Source organism: Melanotaenia boesemani, chromosome 15 (genome assembly GCF_017639745.1).
Source record: "Melanotaenia boesemani isolate fMelBoe1 chromosome 15, fMelBoe1.pri, whole genome shotgun sequence".
NCBI lineage: Eukaryota > Metazoa > Chordata > Actinopteri > Atheriniformes > Melanotaeniidae > Melanotaenia > Melanotaenia boesemani.
Window position 1 is genome coordinate 10319121 of NC_055696.1, and position 26106 is coordinate 10345226.

At 37.8% G+C, this 26106-nt stretch overlaps 3 protein-coding genes and 1 long non-coding RNA gene across 6 annotated transcripts in view; 3 read left to right on the forward strand and 1 right to left on the reverse strand.

Annotated features, from left to right (window-relative positions):
* The first annotated feature begins 111 nt into the window (after positions 1 to 111).
* Positions 112 to 9438, forward strand: proser1 (proline and serine rich 1). 2 transcript variants are annotated; one of them, XM_042008272.1, is made up of 12 exons: positions 114 to 795; positions 875 to 940; positions 1304 to 1372; positions 1549 to 1643; positions 1739 to 1832; positions 2117 to 2227; positions 3206 to 3307; positions 3923 to 4001; positions 4225 to 4317; positions 5704 to 7048; positions 8092 to 8236; positions 8333 to 9438. In XM_042008272.1, exons 1-12 carry the CDS (start codon positions 751 to 753, stop codon positions 8453 to 8455), a joined length of 2367 nt encoding a protein of 788 aa, XP_041864206.1. In that variant the 5' UTR covers positions 114 to 750; the 3' UTR covers positions 8456 to 9438. The 2 variants fall into 2 exon arrangements, with proteins under 2 accessions (XP_041864207.1, XP_041864206.1); XM_042008273.1 differs by lacking the exon at positions 4225 to 4317 and having other exon boundaries at positions 112 to 795.
* Positions 9439 to 10695: 1257 nt separating this feature from the next.
* Positions 10696 to 16866, forward strand: stoml3b (stomatin (EPB72)-like 3b). The gene is made up of 7 exons (XM_042008531.1): positions 10696 to 10790; positions 12335 to 12438; positions 12524 to 12596; positions 12706 to 12788; positions 12907 to 13110; positions 13446 to 13580; positions 13745 to 16866. The coding sequence occupies exons 1-7, from the start codon at positions 10727 to 10729 to the stop codon at positions 13931 to 13933; spliced, it is 852 nt and encodes a 283-aa protein (XP_041864465.1). The 5' UTR covers positions 10696 to 10726; the 3' UTR covers positions 13934 to 16866.
* Positions 16867 to 17972: 1106 nt separating this feature from the next.
* mtus2a (microtubule associated tumor suppressor candidate 2a) overlaps positions 17973 to 26106 on the reverse strand; it is a 38355-nt gene continuing 30221 nt past the window's right edge. Inside the window, exons 7-16 of one of the 2 annotated variants that reach the window (XM_042008530.1) lie at positions 24197 to 24384; positions 23986 to 24111; positions 22928 to 22994; positions 20404 to 20618; positions 20191 to 20296; positions 20015 to 20088; positions 19808 to 19906; positions 19339 to 19458; positions 19077 to 19174; positions 17973 to 18885 (exon numbers count right to left, since the gene is read on the reverse strand). In XM_042008530.1, the coding sequence (XP_041864464.1) occupies positions 18462 to 18885; positions 19077 to 19174; positions 19339 to 19458; positions 19808 to 19906; positions 20015 to 20088; positions 20191 to 20296; positions 20404 to 20618; positions 22928 to 22994; positions 23986 to 24111; positions 24197 to 24384 (1517 nt within the window). In that variant the 3' untranslated portion in view covers positions 17973 to 18461. Of the gene's footprint in view, positions 18886 to 19076; positions 19178 to 19338; positions 19459 to 19807; positions 19907 to 20014; positions 20089 to 20190; positions 20297 to 20403; positions 20619 to 22927; positions 22995 to 23985; positions 24112 to 24196; positions 24385 to 26106 lie in introns of both variants that reach the window. The other variant, XM_042008529.1, reaches the window with a different exon arrangement.
* On the forward strand, positions 18747 to 25438 carry LOC121654405. The gene is made up of 4 exons (XR_006012948.1): positions 18747 to 18860; positions 20461 to 20629; positions 24281 to 24415; positions 24656 to 25438. It is a non-coding gene; the product is annotated as an uncharacterized LOC121654405 (long non-coding RNA).

Consider the following 26106-nt stretch of genomic DNA (forward strand, 5'->3'; position numbering starts at 1 on the left):
GACACCGCCTGCATGGAATAGCTACAATATTTTGTAAAATATAAAACTGCCTAAAAATTACTTTAATTATAGATTATTTTCTGTAGAATATTACTTTTTTTCTGATAATATTACTCAGAAATGAATCTAATTTGGTGTTATTTTCATATTATTTGTACAGAGTGTATTTTCTGACCACTAGCTTCATTGAGGTCCTTTCGTTGTTGACGCTGTAAGCGCCAGCTGTCAAAAGCTAGCTAGAATCGCATATGTCCTTGCAAGTTATTTTTACGTTTTAAATTTTTTTTGTATATTTCCTTCTCTGCTATAGTATCAGTGGTAAATTATTTAAGCAAAGCTTGAATGAAAATTTACGATAATATTTGTTTAGCATTTTTCCAAATCTATTTTTATCGTGTTGTGCTCAGAATAGAGGCAGCTTTAGCTAGCTAGCTTGTTGTTAGCTGCGGACAAATCTGGTGCGGACAGGTTTTGCTCTGCAGTTTCTCATTGTTTACTGTTGGAAAAACTTCAGATACCGAAGGACTATGATCACCATGTGGATTTTAAACAATTTACTTCAAATCTACATTGTTTTCAATCATAGTATCGTAGAATTATGAGTTTATATCAGAAACTGGATCAGTGAAATTGTTTAAAGTCACTTAAATACGTTGTATCCTACGTGATCGAATCTCTTGTATTACAAACAGTTCATTTTATAATATAGTAACCAGTTATTGTCAGAGAGATTTGTTTAAGTCAACAAACATGGATAAGAAAGCATTTGACATAGTCTTGGATGAGATAAAAAAGGTACTAACATGTCAGTATGATTATGATTTGAAATAACGAAATTGTCCAGGCTTTGCTAACTGTTCAACTTGTGTTTCAGTGTGTCTTGACCGACCAGCGTATCAGAGCCATAGAGCAGGTGCACGGATATTTTTCCAGTGAGCAGGTATCATCCAAACAGCAGCATTATAATGCCACATTTACCCCTCTGCCTCTGTATATCTTTACCTACCTATTAAGTACCATATAACTAATAGATTAAGACACAAACAGATTAATTTGTTCAACATAAACGTGCAAATGAATATGATTGGAAAAACCTTTAGATATAATAATTGTAATAGTTGTTTTAATGCTAAAACATTGTTTAATTACAGCCAATAAAGGAGAACTGATGTTTCAGAAATTGATTCTAAACTTTACCTTTATTATCATATAAAGTCATTGTCAAAATTTTATGGTCCTCCTTACTTTTGTTTTTTGCACTCGAGCACTTCTCAAGACGTAATAGTGTTCCTAACATCTGCAGGTGATTGAAATTCTGAAGTACTTCTCATGGGCAGAACCTCAGGTCAAAGCAGTTAAAGCTTTACAACATGTAAGTAACTGCAGCATTAAGTAATATAGGCCTCAATGTTTATAGTTTTTACTCGTAAATACTTAATAACATAAAAATCCGAGAAACTGATATGAGTGTACAGCCACCTGTTTCACTCATCTGTCCAGATTTTTAAATGTGTTGTCTCTCTCTCTCTCTCCTTTTTGTTCTTTTAGAAAATGGTTGCCATCCCTACAACCAAAGTTGCAAATATCTTAAACTGCTTCACTTTTTCAAAAGACAGACTTGTTGTCCTGGAACTAGTAGCTCTGTGAGTTAAATTTAAAATACATTTATGCACCTGGAACAAATTGTCCTGTTTGCTTCAATTGACCAAATTGTTTTGTATCAATTATTATCATACAGGAACATTTCAGATGCTCAAAATTATCGTCCGGTGGAGGATTTGTTTCGCATACACTTATCTGAGAAGAAGCGTGCTCGAAGGATACTAGAGCAGGTAGGTACATAACTAATTTTAATGCTCACTATGATAAAAAAAAAGATGATTTGAAAGCCGAACATAGATGAACATGTACACTACCAGTCAAAACTTTTGACAGATTTACGCATTAGATTTAATGGGAATGTGTGTCTAAACTTTTGACTGGTAGTGTAAAAATAGATAAGAATTAAAGTAAAACTCAAATGAACAAGGTTCATGTGCTATTAATTATAGTAGCATAATGTTAAAAAAAAAAAAACAGTTTGGAAAAGCAAAATTCAATATCTCTGTCTCATAAGGTCTGCAAGGTTGGGTGCAAGGCTCCTGTAGCTATGATCTCCTCCTGTGGAATGATACCAGGAAATCCATACCCCAAAGGCAGACCGAGCTTGGTTACTGGCACATTTCCCGTAAGTATATGCCAGTATATGCTTAACTCCTTAGTACTCTTTATATAGCTGTTTCCACACATGTACTACGGAAGGCTGCAGAGGGGTAGCATGTGAGAACACAACTGTCAACAGCTTTTGCTTCTTGTGGTGATTTTCCATTCAGGTGGATGTAGTTTGGAAGGAAAAACTGTTCTCAGCCAGTCAGTAGGTTGAAGACCACATGTTGAATTGTCTCGAACATATTAGCTACATATTTACTCTGACAAATGACCAAAAATAGCACAATAAAAAGGCAGTCCATTTACCATATATCCAGAACTACAGTGAAATGTCACTCTGGATGTCATGTAGCTTAACTGGTTGATTTTGTGCCCCATGTACAGATGGTTACGCTCCTCGATGCTAGTGGCCTAGGTTTAGTTAGTTAGTTAGTTAGTTGCAAATAAAGGCTGCAAAAGCCCAAATATAAGGAAAGGGAGAAGGAAAAAAAGTAGGAAAAATGTAAGATCAGCATGTCTTTCCAGTCTTTCTGTGAGCATTTACTGTGTGTTTTGATTTGCTGCTTCATACCCTTTTCTGTCAAAGATTTGTCACTTTCTACTTGTTGATTCTGTTGATAAATGTCAATACATATAATATTGAATTTTTTTATCACCTCGTTAAAAAAAAATCAAGGAGCCCCATACACCATTCTCTACATTCTGGTGATTTTTCCACATTTACTTTTTGCACTATGTCCTGACAGGCACTTCCGTGCATATTGCCTCTTGTATTTTATGCAGTAAGAGCTTATTTCCAGCAATATGGAAACACATCTACTGACAAAGAAAAGAATTAAACCGAGTGGAATTAGATTAGGAACATAATTACACTCTTTGCCTTGTGATTTTAATCAAAATAAACACTGATAAAAATATTTTGTTGGATGTTTTTGTTTTCATAAAAGCATCCTTTTTTTCTTTTTTTTTTCATAATGGATTTTGCTTGTCCTCACAGGGAATCCCTCCTGTTAGAAAAGAAGCTGAGAAGAAAGAGGACGCCTCTAACAGTATAGAGGGGAAAGGAATTGCTTCCAGGATTATTGGACCTTTAAAACCTGTAAGCACTTGAGTGGGAAATCACAGAGTGGATGGTCTAATGCTGGATTTATACTTGTGCTATGTCTGCGTAAGGTCGGTTTTGGCGCCACCACCATATGCTCCACGTAGGTCCACAGACGTTTGATGCATACTTATTCCAGACCTGACGTCCACCTATGCTTACAGTTGCAATAACTACAACACAATGCCGTAACTCTACGCTTGAGTTAGAGAGCAGATTTCACCAGTATCAGCTGTGCTGGCCCCATCATACACAGACAACTTACAAGTATAAATCCAGCTTAATACCAGTATACCACAAGGGAAAACTCCCAATAGAAAGACGAGTGTTAAATACATAACCTACCTACAGTAATTAAACAACAACCTACTTGCAAAGCCATCTATGTTAGTTAATGATTGGCAAGAACTCGAAATGGACGTGTACAAGTGGTTCAGCTATTTGAATGTAAACATTTTTGCACTATATTGGCTGTTGACCATTAAAGTAGTTAAGTTTAACTTTATATTTTAAATATGACTTATATTTAAAATATTGTTTTTTTTAAAGATCATAATTAGAAAAAGCTCATTAATTCATCTGTATTTAATAGCTTTTGTATTTTCTTTTTAGTTTCCTTCAACCTACAACCCTCACCGACCTGTTCCTTACCCTATACCACCGTGCCGACCTCATGCCACCATTGCACCAAGTATGTACATCAAATGTTACATGAAGTGAGAAAACAACTAAACAAATTTGAGCAATTGATAACATGGCTTTGAGTTGTGCACATAAATCATAGTGGGGTTTTATTTTATTAATGTCATCTAGGATTGGTTGAGGTACAACTGGTAGCGGGGTGTTTTGTGTGATTCTTTTGTATGTGTGTGAGCATATGGTGGACACCTTTAATATTTGCAACTGCCACTCAGGTGCGTACAACAACGCAGGAATTGTTTCTGTAGGAGGGGTTATAACGGCCAACGTGCCCCCTCCTCCCTACAGCTCTGCCCACAAAGTAGCAGGTATGACTCAGTTGAAGCAAGTGTGTGTGTGTGTGTGTGTGTGTGTGTGTGTGTGTGTGTGAGAGAGAGAGAGAGAGAGAGAGAGAGAGAGCGATAACAGACTTCCTGAAGCTTGCAGCCTTACTTGCTAGCATGCTGCTTATCTGTGCTTCTCCAGTTTGTAGCTTTATCAGGGGAAGAATGTGATTTTTTTTTTTTTACTTTTATTTGAGCAAGCTGATTGACCAGAAAAACACAGTGATTATATTTGTGTTATCAATTCATTATAGTAGCATGTTTATTCAATATATTTGATTTTAATTATTTGTAGTATTTCTGTTAATATAATAATAATCAGTGCAGTACACCACCACCATAAATTACAGCCTCTGCTTTGGAGAACTGTCAACCCACAGCTGTAAGAGTTGGCTCAATGTCACAGCTGTTCTTTTTTAAGTGCTTGTGTATTGAAGCACATCATGCAAATATTTCTGTTTTCTGGTCAGTCAGGGTAGTGTATTTTTTTTTTTTGTGTGTGTTTCGGGTTACATGACTGGAAAACTAATTCCAAAAGTCTTTTTCTTCTGGAGTTATGATTTACGCTGGCATTTAACATGCATCGCTTGAGATAGCCACATTTTTAATGTGGAGTCACCTGTCTTTTTTTAAATAGTGCCAATACAACATTCTTTTCAAAAAAGTTGGGACTCTACAAAATGGGAATTAAGAAAAGAATCCAATTATTAGCAAATAACCGTAACCCTGCATTTCATTTAAAATAATACAAAGATAACATATAAATAGCTTTTTAATTTTTTTTTATTCAATTCTCAATTTATTTTCTAATGTTGATTGGCTCAAATTGACTAAGATACTTATAGGCTGTTATAGTCAGTTAGAAATTTCCATGAATAAAGAAGACAAAGAGATGTTTGAAGTTTTGAAAACTTGTCTTTGTACTATTTTCAGTTAAATGCAGGGTTTAAGTGAGTTGCAGACATTTCTAGATTCATCCAAAGCAAATAAAATGTGCAAATGTGTTGAAGTTGATTTGAGATTAACACATCACCACCTAACATAAACATTTCCCCAAAGGTAAGAGGGAGACATTATTTAAATAGGAAAAAACTTTAATTTTCTTGTAATAGACGCTCTGGCTGTTCCTTTTTGCTTTTTTTCTTTATTTGCTGTATGTGGATGGATTGGCTTTCAATTGTTTTTTGGGCTTTAAACCTTTCTGCTACTGTCCTGGAATGAAATCTGTTTTTAACAATAACATTACAGATAATAGAAATAAATAAATCATGTAACCTCTCTCCTGTTGTATCACTGCATTGGATAATAATGGCAGTAATTTAAGTTTTCTTTATTTATTTATTTTACAATTTATAATCTACTTTTTTTCAGGCTACACCAAACCAGGCAACCCGCAGAACACCACACCTGGAGTCAACAGTGGTCCCCTTCTAATTCATCATGGGTCCACGCCTTCTACCCCTGTCCCACCCCAGTCACCTGCTCAGCCCCTTCCCACTACCCCCATCACACCAGTTTTTCCTGGCATGGTGCCCTCAAACAACCCCAACGCTGCCTCCCCTTCCCCAGCCCCATCTCCATCTGTGATTAAAGCAGGGCCCCAGACCCCCAGTGGTCATGTCACACCAACCCCTTCATCTGTTATTAAACCCCACACCCCATCAGGCACCCCTTGCGGAACTCCTGTCCCAAGCGGCGGAGGCTTCTCCTCTTCCCCTTACCATGGCCTCTCTCGGCCAGGCACCCCTGCAGCTTCCCGCAGCACCCAAGACTCCCCATCTCAGATGAACACCATGGGCTTAACTCAGCAGAGAGGATATTCCCAGCCCACAGATCACCAGACAGGGTCCAACTTTCCTGGGATGCCCCCACAAGCAGGTAACCCCTCTGGGTCAGTGATTCGAAGTTACACCCCTTCTGGACTATCATCTCACACTCCTGGATCTTCCACACCAGTTATTCCAAACTGTTCCACCCCAGGCCCCAGTCCGAAACCCTCCCCTGTCCATTCTGCTCAGACTCAGGCTGTTGTGGCTGGAGCCCTGAGCAGACACTCTGGGGGTAATAACAGTGGCAGTAACAGCCCTGTACACTCTGCTTTTAAAGGCACCTCTCGTTCTGGTACACCATCTGTTAGTTCGCTGGTGGCCCAGGGAGCTGCTCAGGCTGCTCTGGCACGCTCTTTGGGTCTGTCAAACCCTTCTGGTTCTCCTCAAGTTTCTCTCCCTAGTCCTGTTGCTTTAACTGGCCTCCAAGCACTGTCTTCCAGCCCAGCACCATCTCATTATCCAGGTCTGCCCCCTTTTCCGGCCCTGTCTTCTCTCCCCCCAGCTACCATCCCTTCACCTACAATACCTGCCACCACCAACATTTCTAACCACCCACCAACCTCTATCTATGCAGGGTTGGCTCCCAATGGTGCCCCCAGTGCAGTGTCCCCTTTTGGTCTAGGCCTTACCTCTGCCCCCTCTATATTCCCAGGCCTTCCTCCTGGGCCTAGCCCCAATGCATTCCCTGGACTTGGTGTTTCAGGGGGGCATGGTGCTGGGAGCCCTGTTTTGTCTTCACTCATGGGGCTGTCAGGAGCCACTCCATCGTCAGTATCATCAGTGGCCCCACTGCAGGCAGCGGCAGCAGCAGCTGTGGTTGGAGCTCCAGCATCGTCCCCTGTGTTACCAGGTTTTGCATCTGCCTTCAGCTCCAGTTTCCAGCCTGGGTATGTGAACGTTTGACAAAAGTTTTACAAGTACGCATAGACACAATGACATGTTAATTTGTCATATAAGCACAGTGATTTCAAACTGATTCCTAAAATGATTTCATTAGCTTTACACAAACATTGAAGCAGCTGAGTTTAAAGGACAATTATCTTTGACATTACAGACATCATATTCTTCTTTATTACTGTGAAAGCACAAAAGTAACTGGTAATAATTTCCACAGCATGACACATGTGACACTGACGCTTGTAAAATGACAAAAAAAAAAGGATTCATAAATCATGGCTATCAATTTTCCAGTAATATTTCCATGTGATAAGTAAAGTGGTGGACCGTAGAAAGGACAAAGTTCTCCTGTCCTCCTCTTTGGCGTCAGTCCAGTCTTGGTGTGTGTTGTCTGGGTTATGTGTCAAGTCTACCTGGTGATTACTGTCAGCCACATTAAATTTTATCAATGAATGAATGCTGCAATTTCAAACCTTGCTTTTGTTGACATTTCAAGAACTCAAGAAGCAGGTGTATCCTTGAAAGATCCACCAATTGAGCAAACTAGAGTGCTTTGGGTGTGTAAAAAAATAGAAATAAATGAATAAAAATAAGTAAATAAATGAATGGACATACATCAAAGATGAATGACATACAAACTGTGTACCACCACTATACTAGTTAATGTGACATAGTGTCAGCTTTGATATTTACCGGTAATATAATATATTTGGAAATGTGCTCATTTGTCTTTTTGCTAAAGAAGATGAGGGTAAGTTTGTTAAATATCTCCTGGTTTTCTGGTAACTGCTCAGATTAGTTTTTAGAAAACAACCAGATGGGAATGTTGATACAGATTAAACAAACAATATAGACATGTTGATTTGAATTGTGTAACTATCAAGAGGATTTATATTTAGCTGGATAAGTGAAAGTGGACTTATTATCTTTTTTTTAAAATGTTGAAAGTTTTTTTTTTTTTTTTTTTTTTTTTTTAAAAGAGATCAGATTTATCAGGTGTTTTGTATTGTGACAGTATTTCTGTGTGTTCCAGGTTGGGCAGTGGACTCCAGCCTCCAGGAAGTAGTGGCTTCCCCAGCTTATTATCCTTCCCTGCAGTACCAGGCTTTTCTGCCTCTGCCTCCCCTGCTGCTCTTGGTGGCCTCCACAACCCAGCCATGCAATCTGCCCTGCTGCAGGTAGCTGTGTACACACACTTCTCTGGCTGAGTAAAAATACTTAAACGTCAGGTTGACAAGCTTGTATTAGAGCTTTTTTTTTTTATGACTTTTCAGGCTCATCCTACATCTGCTTTGGAAAGCTTTCCTCAACCCAACAGTTTCACCAACTATCCTCCAGGGCCTGGAACCCCTTTCCCACTCCAACCAGGGCTGCACCCCCAGCTGGGTTGGCAGTGATAGTAATTAGACTTCAGCTTTCCTTGACCCACCTCTCCAGAGGGGCCACACTGCTGGCCTTGAACTCTTAAGAGCACAGGATAATGGTTTTATTACTGTTTGTTAAAGGATGAGTGATTTACTAACACAAGAAACAATACTCTGAACATTTTGGAAATAAAGGAATAACTGTAAATATCAGTTATTAAAGTGACGTTTTACAGATGGACTGTAACTGGTTGTAACATTAGCCTGACCTAACTGTTTTTAACCACGATTATGATCATTTATTACTGAATAATGACTTACAGAAAATCTGAAAACAACATGAAAGCATTGTGTATTGACAATATCATGATGTATTGTTAATTTTTAACTCTACAGGAAAGAAAAAAAAGCTCATTGATTAATTAACCTGAATGAATTGCTATGTAACATGACCTTATATGGGTTATTGTAGATAACTTCATGCATCATGGATGAAATTGTGTTAAAATGAAATGTCATTTGGCAGCTCTGCTCATGTTTTGTCATTTTAATGAACACATTTGTTGCTGTGAGCTATTAACTGTGATTCACATGTATGTTTACAAAATGGACTGATGAGACTCAGCTCTGTCACTCCAGTATTTGAGCAGATATACTGGACTTTGCGAGGGTGTTTTCTCGCTACACTGTGTATATTTTTATTGATATGTGGACTTGGAAAAATACAGTAGTATATGGCTGTATTTTTGTTACTCATTACAACAGTGAAAACTAGTTTTACTGAACTGTACACCTCAGTTGTACATCCTTGAACTTGGCTGATGTTACCTGATTGTTTTAGTGTAAGACATCTTTTTATTTTGACCTTTTTGTATTTGCACCCATTTTTTTATTTCCTCAGTGAACTGCTGGTTGTTGTAGGTATTGCCATGTTTGTAGTCTGTGTGGGGCACCTCTTGAATAAAATTACTGGAACTGGATGAGATATAGAAATAAAATTTGAAAAATGTAGCCGCTTTATGGTATTAAGGCCAAGTTGTTTGAGCCCTTTTACAGCCTTCTTACTGTTGACTTTGTGCTTTATGTTGCACTTATCAAGAACATCCATATTGTGCAAGATATTACTGATCAGTCATGTGAAAATTAGTCATGTGAACACCTTGTCATAAGATCTTCTGGAGGAGTTTCCGTATCTTCAGTTTTTCCATTAAGGTTTAATTGCTGTACCATATTCACCAAACCTACTAAACTATCAGACGTCTGTGAACATTTTGATGCATGGAAAATGTGTGCACAGTTCCCTTAAAAGTCTTGAATTAGTATTGATTTAATGCTGAATATTGTTTTAGTCGGATTAATATAGTTTTTGTTTTGTTTTATTAGAATTGTTTTTACCATACCAGCTTATAATTAGAAATTTTGATCCCAAAGACAAATAAATGCTTAAATATTCCTGAAGTTCTCTATATACTTACACTAATTAACATTTCTTCATTCATCCCAAGAAATTATTCTAAATTATTCTATACCTCATCTTACCAAATGTACAAATGTGACTTTTCATAGTTTTGCCTAACAAATGACAGACTTTATGAAATAAGATATTTCCCACCTAATCCTTTTTGTCCATGTGTTTTCTTCTTTTTTTTTTTTTTAGCTCTATGGTCTTAAACAGGTTGTAATACAGCAATCATAAAGCCATTAAGACTCCAAGACTTAACAATTAGGAAATTTACTGCAAGCTAATTAAGATAAGACACAGATGTTTGGGTGTTTTTTTATAGGAAAAACTTTGATAATTTCATTCAGAAAATAGTGAAAATTTTAATTTCACATGGTTCCTCACTCAAGCAAATAAATAAAAGAATCTAAACAGTTTTTAATGTGGAGAAATGTCATAGTGTTATAATAAGTGCCAGTGTATTCAGAAGGAAAACTAAAGTGTTTACAATATGTGTTTAAAATCCTCTAAGCAACTGTATATACTTTAAGCATATTCACAGTATTTTAAACCAGTTTGATTAATTTCTGGTCAGTAAAGCATTTTTCTCTGTTGTTGATAAATATTTAGGTCATTCACCCCTACTACATAATTTCACAACTTCTGATTTTATCCTTTACCTAAGATCTTGATGATCCCACTGTTAATGATCAACTCTGTGTCCGTGTCACACCTAGTGTACATCTTGAGCCACATTATATGGCTGCATTATTGCTTTAAAAGGCAGGGCTGCTTTCATTCGAGTAGACACACTTTTACTTTAAAAAACTCACTTCCTAGTAACACTCACAACCCAGCAGCACATGGAAATGGAGGACCAAATGGAAAGCCAGAAGAGTAGAATAACAAGCAAAGATAACTTGATATGTAAGTCTAGCTGCTTTTCTCTCTTTTTTATGCTTGAGTGATATAACTGGTTACTAAGCTGTTACTAAGTCAGCTATTACCAACAAACTTGGTTATGTGTGTAGGTAAACAAAGGAACACTCTTTGTTTTTTACTTAAAAATGAGTTCTTGGTTTAAGGTTTTTATGTTTCCATATATAAGAGCAGTCTCTAAAGCTCTCTGTATAGATAAAACCACACCTGTGCAGCTGATAAACAGCCACTAATGCAGGGGCATAGTATATCTTCATCGTCATAGAGACAGAAATCACATGCCACAGAGATAATCGGTCCCAAAAGCATGTGACTCTGAATGTTTGTTTGTCTTCCTTTAGTTTTCTTTCAGTCTACACAGATCATTGAAAAAGAGAATGTTGTTAGCTGAACAGTATGACTCCTGTGTATGTAAATGGCACATAATTTGGTTGTTGATAAGGACTTCTTTTTATATGGACCTACTGGACATGTGACATATGGATAAAAAGGGAAATTTTTGCATAGAATTTCATTTGAACATAATCTAAACTAAGATTCCACTGAGTATTTTAGTAAAAATCCCCCTTTCCCGAAAAAAAGACAGATTTTTGTGCTTTTATTGAAATCTGTTACTGTTTTTCCACAGTGTAAGATCATATTTTATTGTAAAAATCCTCAAACAACCTAAACTGACAGGTTTTGAACTTCCCTATTATTAAATAGCACACATGAAGTGAGCCAGTGATCAAGATTTGCTTTAAGGTTATGCAAAGTGGAATTTTTGCTCCTTCTGAGTTTTTAATCTAATGTGAAACTGACTTCAGTTGAACAACAGGAAGCTAATAACCACTGTTGAGTAAAGCAGAACAGGCCATTACATTTAGTCTTCACTTTAAAATGTAATTGTTTTTCTCTGATTTTGTAAATTTTATATTTTACTGTTTTTTTTCTGCAAACCGAGGCACTGATGAGTTATTGAAGCTGGATGATGACACAGTAGGACACAAACATCCATTCTCCATGCAAAATATTTAATTTCTTAAGCGGTACTTGAAGGATCACGTTGCATGAGTAAACACTTTATTGTTTGCTCTTTCTATAGGAGAATTTCCCAGCATGGAAACCAGCTAGAGCACTATGATGAAAGTTAAAGTACAACTATTGACACACCTGTTATTTATCTGTGACTGTCCCCTTTTGTTCAGTTTAACAGTTTTATTTATGTATTACAGCTTTATGTGTGGATTTCTCAGCATTTTAGGGTTGAAGTCTATCTTTGATACCCCCTGTGTTGCTGATATAGAAAGACATAAAGCTCACTTTCACCTGAAAAGAGTCAAAAGTAATTTGCAGCATCTCTATGATCATAAAGGCTCATTTTAACTTTCCCCCTTATTATGTCCCACTGATTCAGATTTTGCTTACTCGAACAAGCATGTAAACACATTTACATTTCATTCTTTGCAAATATCAGGAAGCTTTCCTCTTTGTGGTTAGGGTCTCAGTATTTCAAACATATTCAATCACACACTTTCTCTCTATCTCTTTAGCTGAACGGACAGGGTCTTTGGGATGTATTGGCTGGTTCATCGTCATACTCTCTGGCATCTTCACAGCTCTCATGTTCCCCTTCACAATCTGGTTTTGTTTGAAGGTGAGTGAACTCGTGGGCTAAAGAGCCAATAGCATTATTTCCTTTACTGGAAAAGGGAGCTGAGTGTGTGTTTGTGGTGTTGCAGATTGTTCAGGAGTATGAGCGCGCCGTCATCTTCAGACTGGGCCGCATCACAGACAGAAAGGCTAAAGGACCAGGTGCAGTAATTATGTCTATAAAACTTTTTTTTTTAGCTGTTTTTTTAATGCTATATTTCTGGTAAAAAGGAAAGTACATTTTATGTGGTTTCCCTCTTTGTGTCTTCAGGAATTTTCTTCATTTTGCCATGCACTGATTCCATTGTGAAAGTGGATCTGAGAACAGTTTCATTTGATATCCCACCGCAAGAAGTAAGGGACACATAGAAAAGAGAAATGCAGGAAAAATGCACCCAACATCATAGAAACCCCTTGATATTAAAAACAATTGATGGGCATACATAAACTTGAATTTGTATTTTCACTCTAGATTCTAACTAAGGATTCGGTTACTGTTTGTGTGGATGGCGTGGTGTACTTCAGGGTCAGTGACCCAATCGCGTCTGTGGCCAACGTGACTAATGCTGACTTTTCCACCCGACTGCTGGCACAAACCACCCTCAGAAATGTCTTGGGTACTAAGAATCTTGCTGAGCTCTTGTCAGATCGTGAGGGAATTGCTCACAGCATGCAGGTATGGAATTATAACCCCTTTTAATCTGTTTTGTTTCCTTTTCATGGGCTATAGCTCTTCTGTGCTTGTAAAACAAATGAAAAATCGGCTTATTTAACATGAGATGCTTGTAGAAGTTTGTGATTTGTTCTCATGTGACTTTCATAAGTTAGAATTTTCTTGTAGATAATGACTATTCCTTGATTTTCCATTAAGTTGAAAGCTCCTTTAAGTTTACATTTACAATTTGCTGAACAATACATTAGTTTATTTCCAAATGCAAAAGAGATATATCCCAATTCTGTATTATATTGTAAGTTACAGTAGTAAAATAATCCCACTCCTGTCTTTTCCAGTCCAACCTGGATGAAGCCACAGACAACTGGGGCATCAAGGTGGAGCGTGTGGAGATAAAAGATGTAAAACTGCCTCATCAGCTGCAGAGGGCCATGGCTGCCGAAGCAGAGGCTGCACGAGAGGCCAGGGCTAAGGTCAGGACATGCAGCACAACATAGGGTGCACAGTATTCCAAAAACAAAGTTCACACACAATGAAAGAATAAGTCTCAAGAGAACAATAAGTGGGTTATTTTGAATTGCAAACCTTTGGTTTGTTGCTCCCTGTCCTGATCTCACTTTTCTGTCTGTTTTTATAGGTGATTGCAGCAGAGGGTGAGATGAATGCATCACGAGCCTTGAAGGAGGCATCACTTGTGATCGCAGAGTCTCCATCAGCATTGCAGCTTCGCTACCTGCAGACTCTCAACACCATTGCAGCAGAGAAGAATTCCACCATCATCTTCCCTCTGCCCATGGATGTCTTGTCCCACTTCATGAGGAAGTGAGGTTGCTGCCTCAGTAAACCCTGTTTGCTGAATGGGATTATTTCTGTTCTAAAATAAAAACTGTCAGGATGCAACACAGTAATTTTTATAAAGAGTGATCATAGAAGCAGCCGCAATCTGTGATGAGACAAGGTCTTTTTTTACCCATGTGATTGAAGTTAAATTCAGAATAGTGTTTCTGTAAAAATGATATAACATCGTTCATGATGCTATGCAATGCTGTCTCGTGCAGCTGAATGTGTTGATGAGTATAACATTTAAAAATATGTATTCAGCTTCTATTACTTCTTAATTCTAACATCTCAAGTATTCCTAAAATATATTTTGTTTTTGTCACTTCACACACTTCTGTTTGTAGTTCACCTTCTCTTTGCATCAGCCATATTTGGAATTCAAGGAAATATTTGAAATAAGCAGAAGTTTTTAAAAATTAATGTGTTTTGCTTTGGATAAAAGTGCCTATTAAATGCTGAAATAGACCCAAATGAATAAAATCAATATACTTAGCACAAAAAGTGTTTTTTAACTGATTATTTCTCCCCTTTAATAATACCAAGTTACCTTAACAACAATGTATATCTTGTAAGGATCTGGCTTCAATGCACTTTCCCACAATAATAAGGAAAAAAATAAACATATTTTCCTGTTTGACATATTTTTTAAACTTCATTCATTTTACACTGTGAGAGACATCAATAGTATGTTGATGATCTAAATGCAGCCACAACAGTTTGGCACCACTTCCTTGTGCTGGTCATATTTAATTGTGGGATGGCATCCTGTCCCTCAACCAGGAGATACTGAAAGTAAACCAGCGTGGGTTGTCTACCCACACATTAAGCTGTTGCTCATTTCACAGAAGTACAGTTCTTACAATTTATACCTCACTGACTAATCACGCTTTCTAACATCAATTGGTATTGCTAAAGGGGATAGAAATAATCGACCAGACAGAATTTGTTTTTGGTGCTCAGTTAAATATATCTGCCTGATGAGTTGAACGACAGTCCAGAATCATACCATTATGCAGTTAAACACACCTAAAAAGTTGACTGAATAGCAGGATTTATCCTTAAAAAACACAAACATTTGCTGTAGTTTTCTTAAATATTTTAATGTCGAGTTCTCCCCAGAAAATTTAAATGAAATCATCAACATACTGTTTACATTACATTGATGAACTATTTTCTTCCTCATCTTCTAAGTCTCCTACACTACAGTTACATCTTAACCATCACAAATGCAGAGAAGTAAAAGAAGAGAAATGGAGAACAAGAAACAGCAAAGACAGACAAAAGCATGCTTGTATTACTCTGTCGGTGCACTAAGACACAACTCATGTCGTAAATGTATTTACATTCAAACATACAATCAGTGCCAGCACAGACAAATTCTGCCTCTGGGCCAAAATCCAAAAGGAATAATTATATAGGCTACCTCCACAAATTCGAATTCTAGAGCCAAAAGTTACAAGCCATGGAGACCTTTGCTACGACAGCATTTAACTGATCAACATGGGTACATGTTCTTCCAACGAATAAGTCCCCCATGCTATTTTAAGGAGATTCAACTAAATGCTACATATCTTATGGCTGCTACAAAGTGATCAGACAAGAGGTCCTTCTGTGTTTGACAAAATCACATGAAGGACTTGTATAAAATGCAGTCATATTAAATTTTTTTGACATTCAACTTAGTGAGACAAAAAATGTCCACGGGACACATTGAAGGGTCGTTACAATACCAGTTCAGTGTTCAAAAGTGAAGAATTCATTGAAGATGAAATTGAGAACTTCAAATTGCATGTAAACAATAGCTTTGTTGCATCATTGCAGATTGTAGTTTTTGCACCTTAATGGACCTTTAGCAGGACCCTAAGGAGTTATTCAGAGATGTGATTAAAGTGAAAAGCCTAACATCTGAAAAAACAGTGACCTTTTGACTGGTATATGTTTACAACTAATCAAAGACATTCTTAAATCATTAGTGTAAGTACAAAATCAGTGACAGTTTAAATACAATTATTCTCTTGTTGCACTTGACATTCTTCTGTTTTAGAGTATTTAAACCCTGTGTACTTGTCATACAAAAGATGCTGAAGGTTTAATGTAAAGATTTTTCTATTTTTTTAAGACCATGAAAGGTGCTGGTAAAGCAGTTGAAGACCTACTTCCAAATCTGACACTGGTAACTCAGAAATTCTTTTCTTTACATGTTTGCTGACCCAGTGGGTTGGTAACATTTTCAAACATATATGCTGGTAAATTTAATCTATAGTTTTGCAGAATAGGAATAGGTAACTATGAGAGTTTCAAAGGATTTTAAACAATCTGAGCCAGGCATCAATAATGAAGCACCATAACTCCAAGACACTCATTTCTCATGCATCTATTGATCTATGAGCAATATTAAATTGCTGTTAAGCCCTAAGTTATGCTTCTATTAGGGATTTAACTCCCAAAACAGACTTACCCACATTCTTTTTTCTCTGGCCTTGTCTATTTACAGGTTTTTATTTTGTGTATAGTTTAAACAGTTTTAGCTAAGTGAATATATGACTTTGTTTAACTGTAGAAGACTGTACCTTTTAATGGTGACTTGTTTAAAGCCAGCTGAAAGAGACCCTGAGGTTAAGTTAGTCAACAGAGTACAGTACATGAGGCAGCTTACACATACTCTATGCATTAAAATACATTTCATTTTTATATGCCAGTGGTTGGTTTTTCTGGTGTGTTGTACAGATGTGAAAAGTTATCCTGGGAAATTCCTTGACAGTGTTTTTGATCTGTTGAGCAGCTACACAAAAGAAAAAAGGTATTTCTATTAGGTGATCATTTAGAAAAGTATTCCCTGAACAACATATTGTTATACACCAAGCATTAAGTGTAATTTGCAGAAGTACAAAGAAAGAACCCCCCAAAAATTTGATAAAATAAATAAATAAATCTACAGAGGATGTTATGCTGAGATTAACACAAGTTTCAGAAGGTCTACACTACTTTAATACTTCACAAAGACGTATACAGAGGACTAACCTACCTACCTACCTACTTAAAAAAAAATCCAACACAGTTTACAGAAACATCAATACACAATCCTCTAAGCATCATCTAAGTGCAATCATATGCAAATGCTTGTGCATCCATGAGCAAATTATATCAATTCATGACACATAACAAATCTTAATTGGCCAAATTTTTTCATATTTGATTCAGTGGTACTTTTCACTTCAACGGAATGTGTACTTTCCCCATGGGTGCCAATTATCTGCGTATAACTGCATGTGTGAGATGATGTCTGCAGATTATCTACTTCCTCCCCCACATATTCCACTTATGTCCCATTAAAGATTATTTCAAAGTTACAATTTATTTTCTCCACACCTTAGGCTTGATAAATAGATCACAGCAATAAGAAGGTTCACATTTAGACTGGAAGACTTTCACAGTACATGCCTGCTTAAAATACAAAACACATAATAAATTAGATAGAAACATCACATTATAAAGAAATGCATAACATTCAAAACAGTGATCCCTGTGCTAGGTATCCCCCTTAGGCTCCCTGGTAGGTGTGTAATTTTGTTGTTGTTGAAGAAACAACAGACTGAACATTTCCATTGAGGTAAATACAAAATGCCAGAAATAGTTTCTGCAAGTCGACCTGAGGGATCCCAGAGGTGAAGAGTAGCTCATGTGGTGTAGGAAGACCTGGCAAGGTTTTAAAAGACAGTTCTTTACCTATTTAGCAGGTAAAATGGCTGGACGGTTCCAAGGAGGATTGTCCACATGAGTGAAAGTCTCAGCACTGAACTAATTAGAAAATGCTTAATAGACCTTGAGGAGGCTAAGAAACAAGATTTGCTTTGATTTACAGACTAATCCTTGCTCAAAAGTCCCGTATAAATAAAACACTGATCACTGTCTGCTGGTGAAGTGGCAGGACTGAGAATAAGGCGCTTTGTTTGGAATTTGGTCAGATAAAAATAAAGAGAAATGAGAATAAAAAACCGATGCCAATGATGAAATAGATTTTTTTTTTTCCTTTTACCAAATATTTGAGTTTTACTGGAGTAGAGTATTAAATTCCAGTGACAAGAGCGTACTTGCCATCTCTTCTGCTGTTCTGTGTACTATGCAGGACTCATGACTACTCATGCAGAGAAGGTTCATCTTTCAACACTACCTGTGGTGCTATCTTATAGTATTTACAGTCTACATTTAAAGAATATATGATCAAAAATGTGTATTGGAGGACATAAAAGTGAGCTGCGGTCAGCTGTTCTCTGTATATATTTTCCTCACTGTTGTATTTCTGTATATAACACGAGGGGTATTACCACTGGCTTGGGAGATTCCAGATTGTGTAACCTCAGTAGTTTGACAGTGTCTATACAGTTGGTCCTGTAATGACCAGAAACCAGTCTTGTGACTTCCTCATGTACTACAGTTCATGCTGAAACGGGAAGTGGGGAGAGGAAAGAGAGAAAGAGAAAAAAAAAGAGAATGAGGGGGGGAAAGTAATGTGTTTAACTCTGTAAAGAGGAAACACAAGCATTTGAGTTACATCGACCAGGCGATGATCTGTGTGTGGGTGTATTTGGGCCGGAGGAGTAATTCTGATTGACAGCTGCCCTGTGAGTGGGTGTGGCTTGTCCAGGGGAAAGGTTTTGATTGGTGGCCACTCTATGGGAGCAATACTGTGCCTGCTGGGGGCAGCCATGGCAGTGGGTGGGGGAATCACACCCTGCCACAGGTGAGGAGGAGAAGAATGGAGATGAAGGTACGGGGGAGGGAGAGAAGGAACGGTGCAGCGGGGAGGATGCTGGGGACATCAGAGGGCTGGTCTGGAGACGCCACAGCAATTCCTCGTTGTTCCGACTCAGGCGCTTCTTCTCGGTGCTTTCCTTTTCGACAGACTCCTGCAGGTTAGCGTTATCCTCTGATAATTGCCTGCAAGGAAAACAGCCTTTTTACATAAAATTGGCAATGCACTGCTATGATATGTTGTCCCTGAGATACACTGCACAGTAAGACTGGACAAAACGGCAAAACTATAAAAAAAAAAAATTCATGGTTTGCTTTGTTATTATGATTTTTGGAAAGTTATTAAGGCTTTTAGTTTTGAGAAGCATTTATCTCACCTGGACAAGGCAAGGTTCATGTCAATACGAGCCTTCAGATCTTCATTTTGCTGCTGCAAAACCTGGACCTGCTCCTCGAGGAATACATTCTTTTGGGCCTGCTCAAAAACAAAATACAACCATAGCACAATCTTTCATTCACCAGACACATCATCAATTTTATCCAGAAAAGCATGCACGAATTTTTATTTTATTTATTTATTTATTATTTTTGGTGCACCTGGTGGCAAAATATTTGCTTAGCTGACTTATTTGAGCCTACCACTTTTTCCAGGTCAGATATCTTCTTTTCTTGCTGGTGAATCTGCTGGTTCTTCATTTCAACAACCTCCTTTAGGCTCTTCAGGTCTTGCTCAATGTGTTGGTACGGAGCTAAAGCATCCTGTTGTCAACATACATTCACAAAGAGAAAGAGTGAGGATAGCAACAAACATATGACTGTAGGGAATGTTTTGATGGCTTACATGGTATAAAGCAGGGGTGCGCAAGTCCAGTCCTCAGGAGCTACTATCCTGTAACTTTTGGATGCATCCTTTTTGCAACACACCTGAACCAAATGGCTTAATTCCCTCATGCACGTCATTCAGGTCTGCAGACGCCTGGTAATGAACCATTTATTTGATTCAGGTGTGTTCGAGAAAGGATGAGTATAAAAGTTCCATGACTTGGGCACCCCTGGTATAAAGTATGTGGTTTTAACCTTGTGGTCGACCAGATATTTTTTTACTCACAATGATCTGCTCATCTGTACTTCTCCTCAAAGCCTCCTCAAAACGTTTGGCTTTGTCCCTTAAACTCTGGTTTTGAAACGTGAGGGTATCCACTTGATCCTAAGTAAACACAAACAGCAATAACAAATCATTGCATGCCACATCAAAATACACGATTAACAAAGAGAAGAAATTATCATGTTTATTTTTTTTTGGTAGAAATAATACCTGTAGAGAAAGTCTGAGTTTCTCAAAGTCCTCCTCTAGAAGATTTTTCTGTTGCTCATGAGCTTTTCTTAAGTCTACACACAGATTCAGAAACACAACAGAAAGAGAATTGATGTTATTTCCAGCAGTGCTTCAATCACTTTTTTTTGTATTGTAAATCATGCTTAAAATCGTACCTCTCATGGTACGGGCGTGCTCCTCATGCAGTGTTGCCATAGTGATATTATGCATGTCTCTTAGCTCCTGTATGGCTGCCTGGTGGTTGGCTGTCATCTCCTCCATCTAACATATGCACAAATACGTAAATGTACACAAAAATATGTAGTCTGATAAAATAATTAGAAATCACATGAAGGATCAGATCTAATCCCATGATGCATTGTTCTCACCTGCTCCTGTTGCTGAGTCCTCAGCTCCTCCATTTCTGATCGATGCTCTGCCTTCAGGTGGTCTGTCTCTGCTGTGTGACACTTCCTGAGCCCTTCCTCCACGGCAGCCAACTCTGCCTCCTGCTGCAGCTGGAGCTCCTGCAGCTCTCGCTCAAACACCACCTCCAGTGCTGTTTTGTCCCGTTGGAGTTTCTCCCAACGTGCTGAGTTGGATGCTGAGCAGCAAGTATAATAAATCTTATAATATTCTATGGTTGGACAGTGCAGTGTTCATATTTTTTTTTACATCTACATTAATGCTTTTTCAGTGCTGGGTCATTATTAATTCTCCTTCATTTTAACAATAAAATATTTATACTAATGAGTCAGTGGTTACAGTCACGTTATCATTTATTCACAAATCATGAAAATGAACACTCAAGCCAATATGTAAATCTTTTAAACTCATAGTAAACAGGCTTTTCTCAGCTTTCAAGTTTTATATGACACTCAAATGTGACTAATAAAATGATTGTATATTAAATATATAAAACCACCAAGATAGCAGACATGTTTGGGCCGAATGACCAGAAATGGTCCTTACACAAGAAGCCAGCCTTATGACAATTCCTTTTGGGCCACATGTAGTGGTCATGTGGCGGAGTTTTGGCAGCCACACTCACATTTAGTCAATGACGTAAGTCAAGACCAGATTTCGGACATAAAAATGCACATTTGGGCCATATTTATGCAGAGATGTTCACAAGTAATTCTTTGCAAGTCCCAGTCAAGTCTCAAGTCTTATGTGCCACTCTCTTAGTGGCAGGGCCCAAGGGGAGGATGAGGTGTACCTAGGTTAACATGGCTTTTGTCCCAGGTGTGGAACAGGTAAAAGCTCTATACCCATTTCAGTGTCTTGGAATGCATGCATGTTGGCTATTTAGGAATGTAAGGAATATTTATGGGACCTGCAAATACTGGATCCAAATGAATTGAAATATAAAGTTTTTTATGCCTTCAAAAAAATAGAAAATGAATATTTTCTGTACTCATCTCAGACAATTTTTTCAAGCCCTTTAAAAAATTCTTAAGATTTTTCTGATGCACTTCTGCAGGGATCACCAACTATGGACCTCTTGAGTCATTCTACTGTAGGTTGTTTCCTGCTGCAATACACCTGAGCCAAATTATTACTTGTATAGAACTTGATAACAAGGTCATTTGAATCAGGCGTGTTGCAGCAGGGAAATGTATAAAACCTGCAGGACAGTTGGTGATCCATGCACTAAGGTGGAGCATATTGTCCCTCCTCTCTACATTCAGGGAAAAAAATGCAATAGACTGCAGTATTAATTTTTAATATTTCTCTGTAGGTCCAGATGGGTTTTTGTAAACATTCAAAACTCTTGGATAAGTTATGTTAAAAGCACTAATCTGAGCAAATTTCCATGCTCGTCTACAGGTTTTCACAAATCAGTAAAGCAAAGAAATCATGCAGAGGAGAGGGACAGAGCATTTGTCAGTTTAAGCTTAAAATTGGTGCTGTTACAAAATCTGAGATGAGATGTGACTTGGACTTGCAACAAAGGATAGATAGATAGATAGATAGATAGATAGATAGATAGATAGATAGATAGATAGATACAATATCCACAGTCACGTTTGTCTATCTCTAGCCTATAGAGCTTGGTGACTTTACAGTGTAGTGTAAATATGTTCCTTCTTCTTTGAGGAAAACATTTTCAGGTTACATTTCTTAATGTAGCAACAGACTGCGTGGGCAAAAATGGTTTTCCCAGGTACCCCTGGTTCCATGTGCCTATATTTATCATAGTGTCATGATAGTTTTTCATGCATTGCCAATTGAAGACTTGAGGTTCATGTCATCCAACAGTGGTTTAAGTCTTTGGAATTTATGTGAGAGGCAGGGTACATCCTGGACAGGTCACCAGTTCATTGCAGCGCCAATACGGAGAGACGAACAACCATTCACACTCACACTTATTCCTAGGCACAATCTAGAGTGACCAATTAATCCAACACATACACATACAGAGAACCCACACATACATGGGAAGAACCCCTTCCAGCTGAGGGTCGGACCAGTAACCTTCTTGCTGTGAGGCCACAGTGCAGCCCCAATATTTTACTTATGATGATTATCTGACTGCGTTTGGCACAAAGTGGTGAGCCAGAAACCATCTTTGTTTGGAAAGACTAAACTTTTGGGCAATGCTTCTTTTATATTCAATCCTGACACCCTTGCCTTTAAAGTTGGCCATTGAACACAATGAAAATAATTTTCTTTAAAAGGTTTGAATTAATTAACAAAATAGAGATTTAAGTTTTAATTCCATTTTGAGATTTACACCTCAAAACGTACATAAGAAAAGTAAATTGCTTTCTAATGCCAGTTTACTTAATTACTAACAGCTGCATTCGCTGCAATAACAAAATAAGTAGTTCACATATTATTTGAGACATGATATTATGATATTATGAGATCCACCAAATACCATATCCAATGAGTTTAATTCCCACTCACCCATCTCTTCTCTGATCTTTTGCATTTCCATGGATAGTTTCCTTCGACTTTCTTCTGCATTGTCATTCTGAAATTAGAAAATGAACATCATTTTGACATAATGCACCATCCTAGCACCACTGAAACTATTTATTCTGGCTAGGATGTTGATAATGAAAGAAACAATAATGACTAGAAGATGTAACAAAAAGAACATAAAGAGTGCCTTGAGTAGAAAATTGAATTATAGTAAATGAAGCTATGTGACAGTATTCTACTATGCCCCAAACATTACAAAGATCTTGCTGATCATTTTTAGAAGATTTTTTTTTAACTAAAACTTAATAATAAGGTATTATTTTAAGTAAACATGTAAGCATTCTCACATATATTTATGCAAAACACTTGAGACAAAGTTGCTTATTGGCTTTATTGTTGTGTGTCTGAACAACACCAGCAGAGGGGGCTCAAAGCTTCTTCAACAGGCTCATACTTTCACTGCCTCTGTCTAATATTTATTTGCACTGTGTAGCCAGTGATAGCAGCACTCAGACAATGACCCTAAAGAAGTCTGACAGTCCCTTGGCAGTCTAGAGGTGGTATCACAGCTTTAGCGCCTCAGAGGCTAAATGATCCCATCAGAAGCAGAGCTGGATGAAACCTGCTCAGTGACACACTGAACTCTCACAGACCCTTTCCACAGTCACAGTCACTCTTGCTCACCGTGCTGAATTTCAGGTTGGGTTGTTTAATACTGTATGTGTCCTTAAGTTCAAACTTGTGCAGACTGAGTGTGTGTGTGATACAATGTAAGCTCAGAGTAAACAGAAAGGATGAAGCAACGAGACAGTCTTCTGTTACTCATAGCTTGCACTGAAGGAGAAGTAAGGATAATGATGATCAACAGTGGTTTATATTCTTCACTGAATTTGGCTGTTTTATGCCACATAAATCCTCAGTTGATTAAAAAGTTCTCTCTGAGAGATGATGAAACTGAGAAGGGGAGCATTGCTATTATGGAGATGTTTATTTATTTTGCTTTATTAAGGTATATGCACAGTATTTTTCCAGTTTGCTACCTTCAGGCAATAATGCTGAGTGGTGATGATGAAGGCCTCTACACCTAGAGACATCTTCTTTAGCTCATGTCTTAGAGCTCTCAGCTGTCTATCCTGCTGTTCACAGCATCCCTGCAGCCGCTGAACCTGTGCAATAAAGAATATTAAAGAAGAGAGAAAAAAAAAGCAAGCTTCAAATAGTGAGGCAGATTTTCTTTTCTCATTAACTCACCTCCTGCCTTTCCTCCTCCTTTTCCCTCTCATCTGCCTGCCTTTCTCTCTCTTTTTGCCGAGCCTCTTCTTTTTCTCTCTGCAGGCTTTCCTGCTGTTCTTGCTGCAGCCTCAGGGGGGCCACACGGAGAGGCGACCCCAAGGGAGCAGAACCCCGCACAGCTGCTGCAGGCCGCTGACCGGGCTGGACTGGAGGGAGCAGACAAGCAAACAGAAAAAAGTAAATTAGGTCAGAATTGGGCTTGAACATGTGTTTTCTAAGGAAAAACATTGTTAAGATTCATACAGACACATTAAAATGATCCACATTTTATATTTCACATATGCCATTAATAAGTCATGGTCTAATTCCTTAATCTACCTAATAATGACACTGATGAGTATAGCTTTGACCTGATCCAGTGTTAATGACTGACTTCACATGATAACTGATAGTTAGTAAATTGAATCTTTTCTACAGAAGACAACTTGAGGTTGATTCTTCTCTGGTGTTCTTCTGGATGAACCCTGTGATCTTATGATAAATGTGGTTAATATCAAATGATGATCTCCCTTCATCAGATATAATATAGACAGTGCTATGTATAATTTGGTCTATGTTTATGGAAAACATTAGTATATGTAAAGGCTTCATCCATTAACAATGAAGGTAATTGAAAAGCCACAGAAATATCACTTGAAAGCCATTTTCCCATGAGGGAAACAACCATTATGTCAAAGCTGACATACAGGTTAAGCCATTAACCTCTCTGTGTTGACTTGTCATGTGGTGAAAACATATTCTAAGTTACAGATAGATAGCATATTTTAAAGATATAAAATTATTTTAAAACTCTCCCTCTGCATGTTTACACAGACTGCAGAACTACCCTGTGTGCCTGAACATCAACATCCTTGAAATTAAATTGCTGCAACCCTACATCACCTGTCTCAACTGCATCATTCAAGCCTATTGAAGCATGGGGGAGTAGTTTCCATGACAACACAAGGCAGGGCATGGGGTGCAGGGTCCCAGGTATAATGAGTACAAAATTGGTTGGAGGTAGGTGGGATGCGGAAGGATAATGGGAGTGCTCTGAGATAAAGAGAGAAAAGAGTTGAGAGATAATACTAAGTAAGGGGTATATGTGGGGATTGTGGGGTGTTGGGTGACTGTAATGGTGATTGATGAAAAATGAAGAATTTTTCTGTAAAACAAAAACAAAAAACTGCATGTGTTTTCAAGCCTTAAGGCAATATTAGGATTCCCTGTTCTTTATATCCTGTAAATAAAAATTATCCCTTTTGCAGACACACACATGCACATGCGCATACATACTTAGACATGTGTAGGTCCCATCTGAAAGGTTAGAAAGCATACTGAATACCAAATGAAGGCGGGGTGCAGATGATAGTAGAGGGGCTGATGGATGAGGAATACCAATGCAAAGCACAATGAAAAAAGACTATGGTGGACCTTGTGAAAAGCACAGATTATAAGTGTTTGTTTTATAGGGCATCCCTTAAAGGTATTCAGACTGAGATATTCCTGAGGTGACTATCAGTTTCACTTCAGTGCACTTGCATTTTACTGGCACACAGACCAGAACAACTGCAAGTGAAAACAATATCTATAAATCCCGGCAGAGAAGAAGAAATGCTGTTGGGATACAGAGATAAATTTTAAAGACAATGAAGATAAAGTGAAACACAGATAAGAGAATGGTGAGCAGCAATGTTTACGTAAGAATACTGAAGTGCGAAAAGAGAGAGGCCTGGGGAGACGTGAGTCAGTTTCGCAGTTAATATTACCCCAAAGGGGTAAAATTAAGCTTCCCATTGACATTAATGATGAATGCAGTTTGTGCATGTGTGAGATACTGCCAGCTTTTTAGTGTTCTTGATCAATTTTTCTCAATTTTGTTGAAGTTG

Coding starts and splice junctions, on each gene's coding strand:
- proser1 (XM_042008272.1), top strand. CDS start 751: ATGGATAAGAAAGCATTTGACATAGTCTTGGATGAGATAAAAAAG. Junction 3,308..3,922: donor TTATTGGACCTTTAAAACCT/GTAAGCACTTGA, acceptor TTTTCTTTTTAG/TTTCCTTCAACCTACAACCC. Junction 4,318..5,703: donor CTCTGCCCACAAAGTAGCAG/GTATGACTCAGT, acceptor ACTTTTTTTCAG/GCTACACCAAACCAGGCAAC.
- stoml3b (XM_042008531.1), top strand. CDS start 10,727: ATGGAAATGGAGGACCAAATGGAAAGCCAGAAGAGTAGAATAACAAGC. Junction 13,111..13,445: donor GAATTGCTCACAGCATGCAG/GTATGGAATTAT, acceptor TGTCTTTTCCAG/TCCAACCTGGATGAAGCCAC. Junction 13,581..13,744: donor CACGAGAGGCCAGGGCTAAG/GTCAGGACATGC, acceptor CTGTTTTTATAG/GTGATTGCAGCAGAGGGTGA.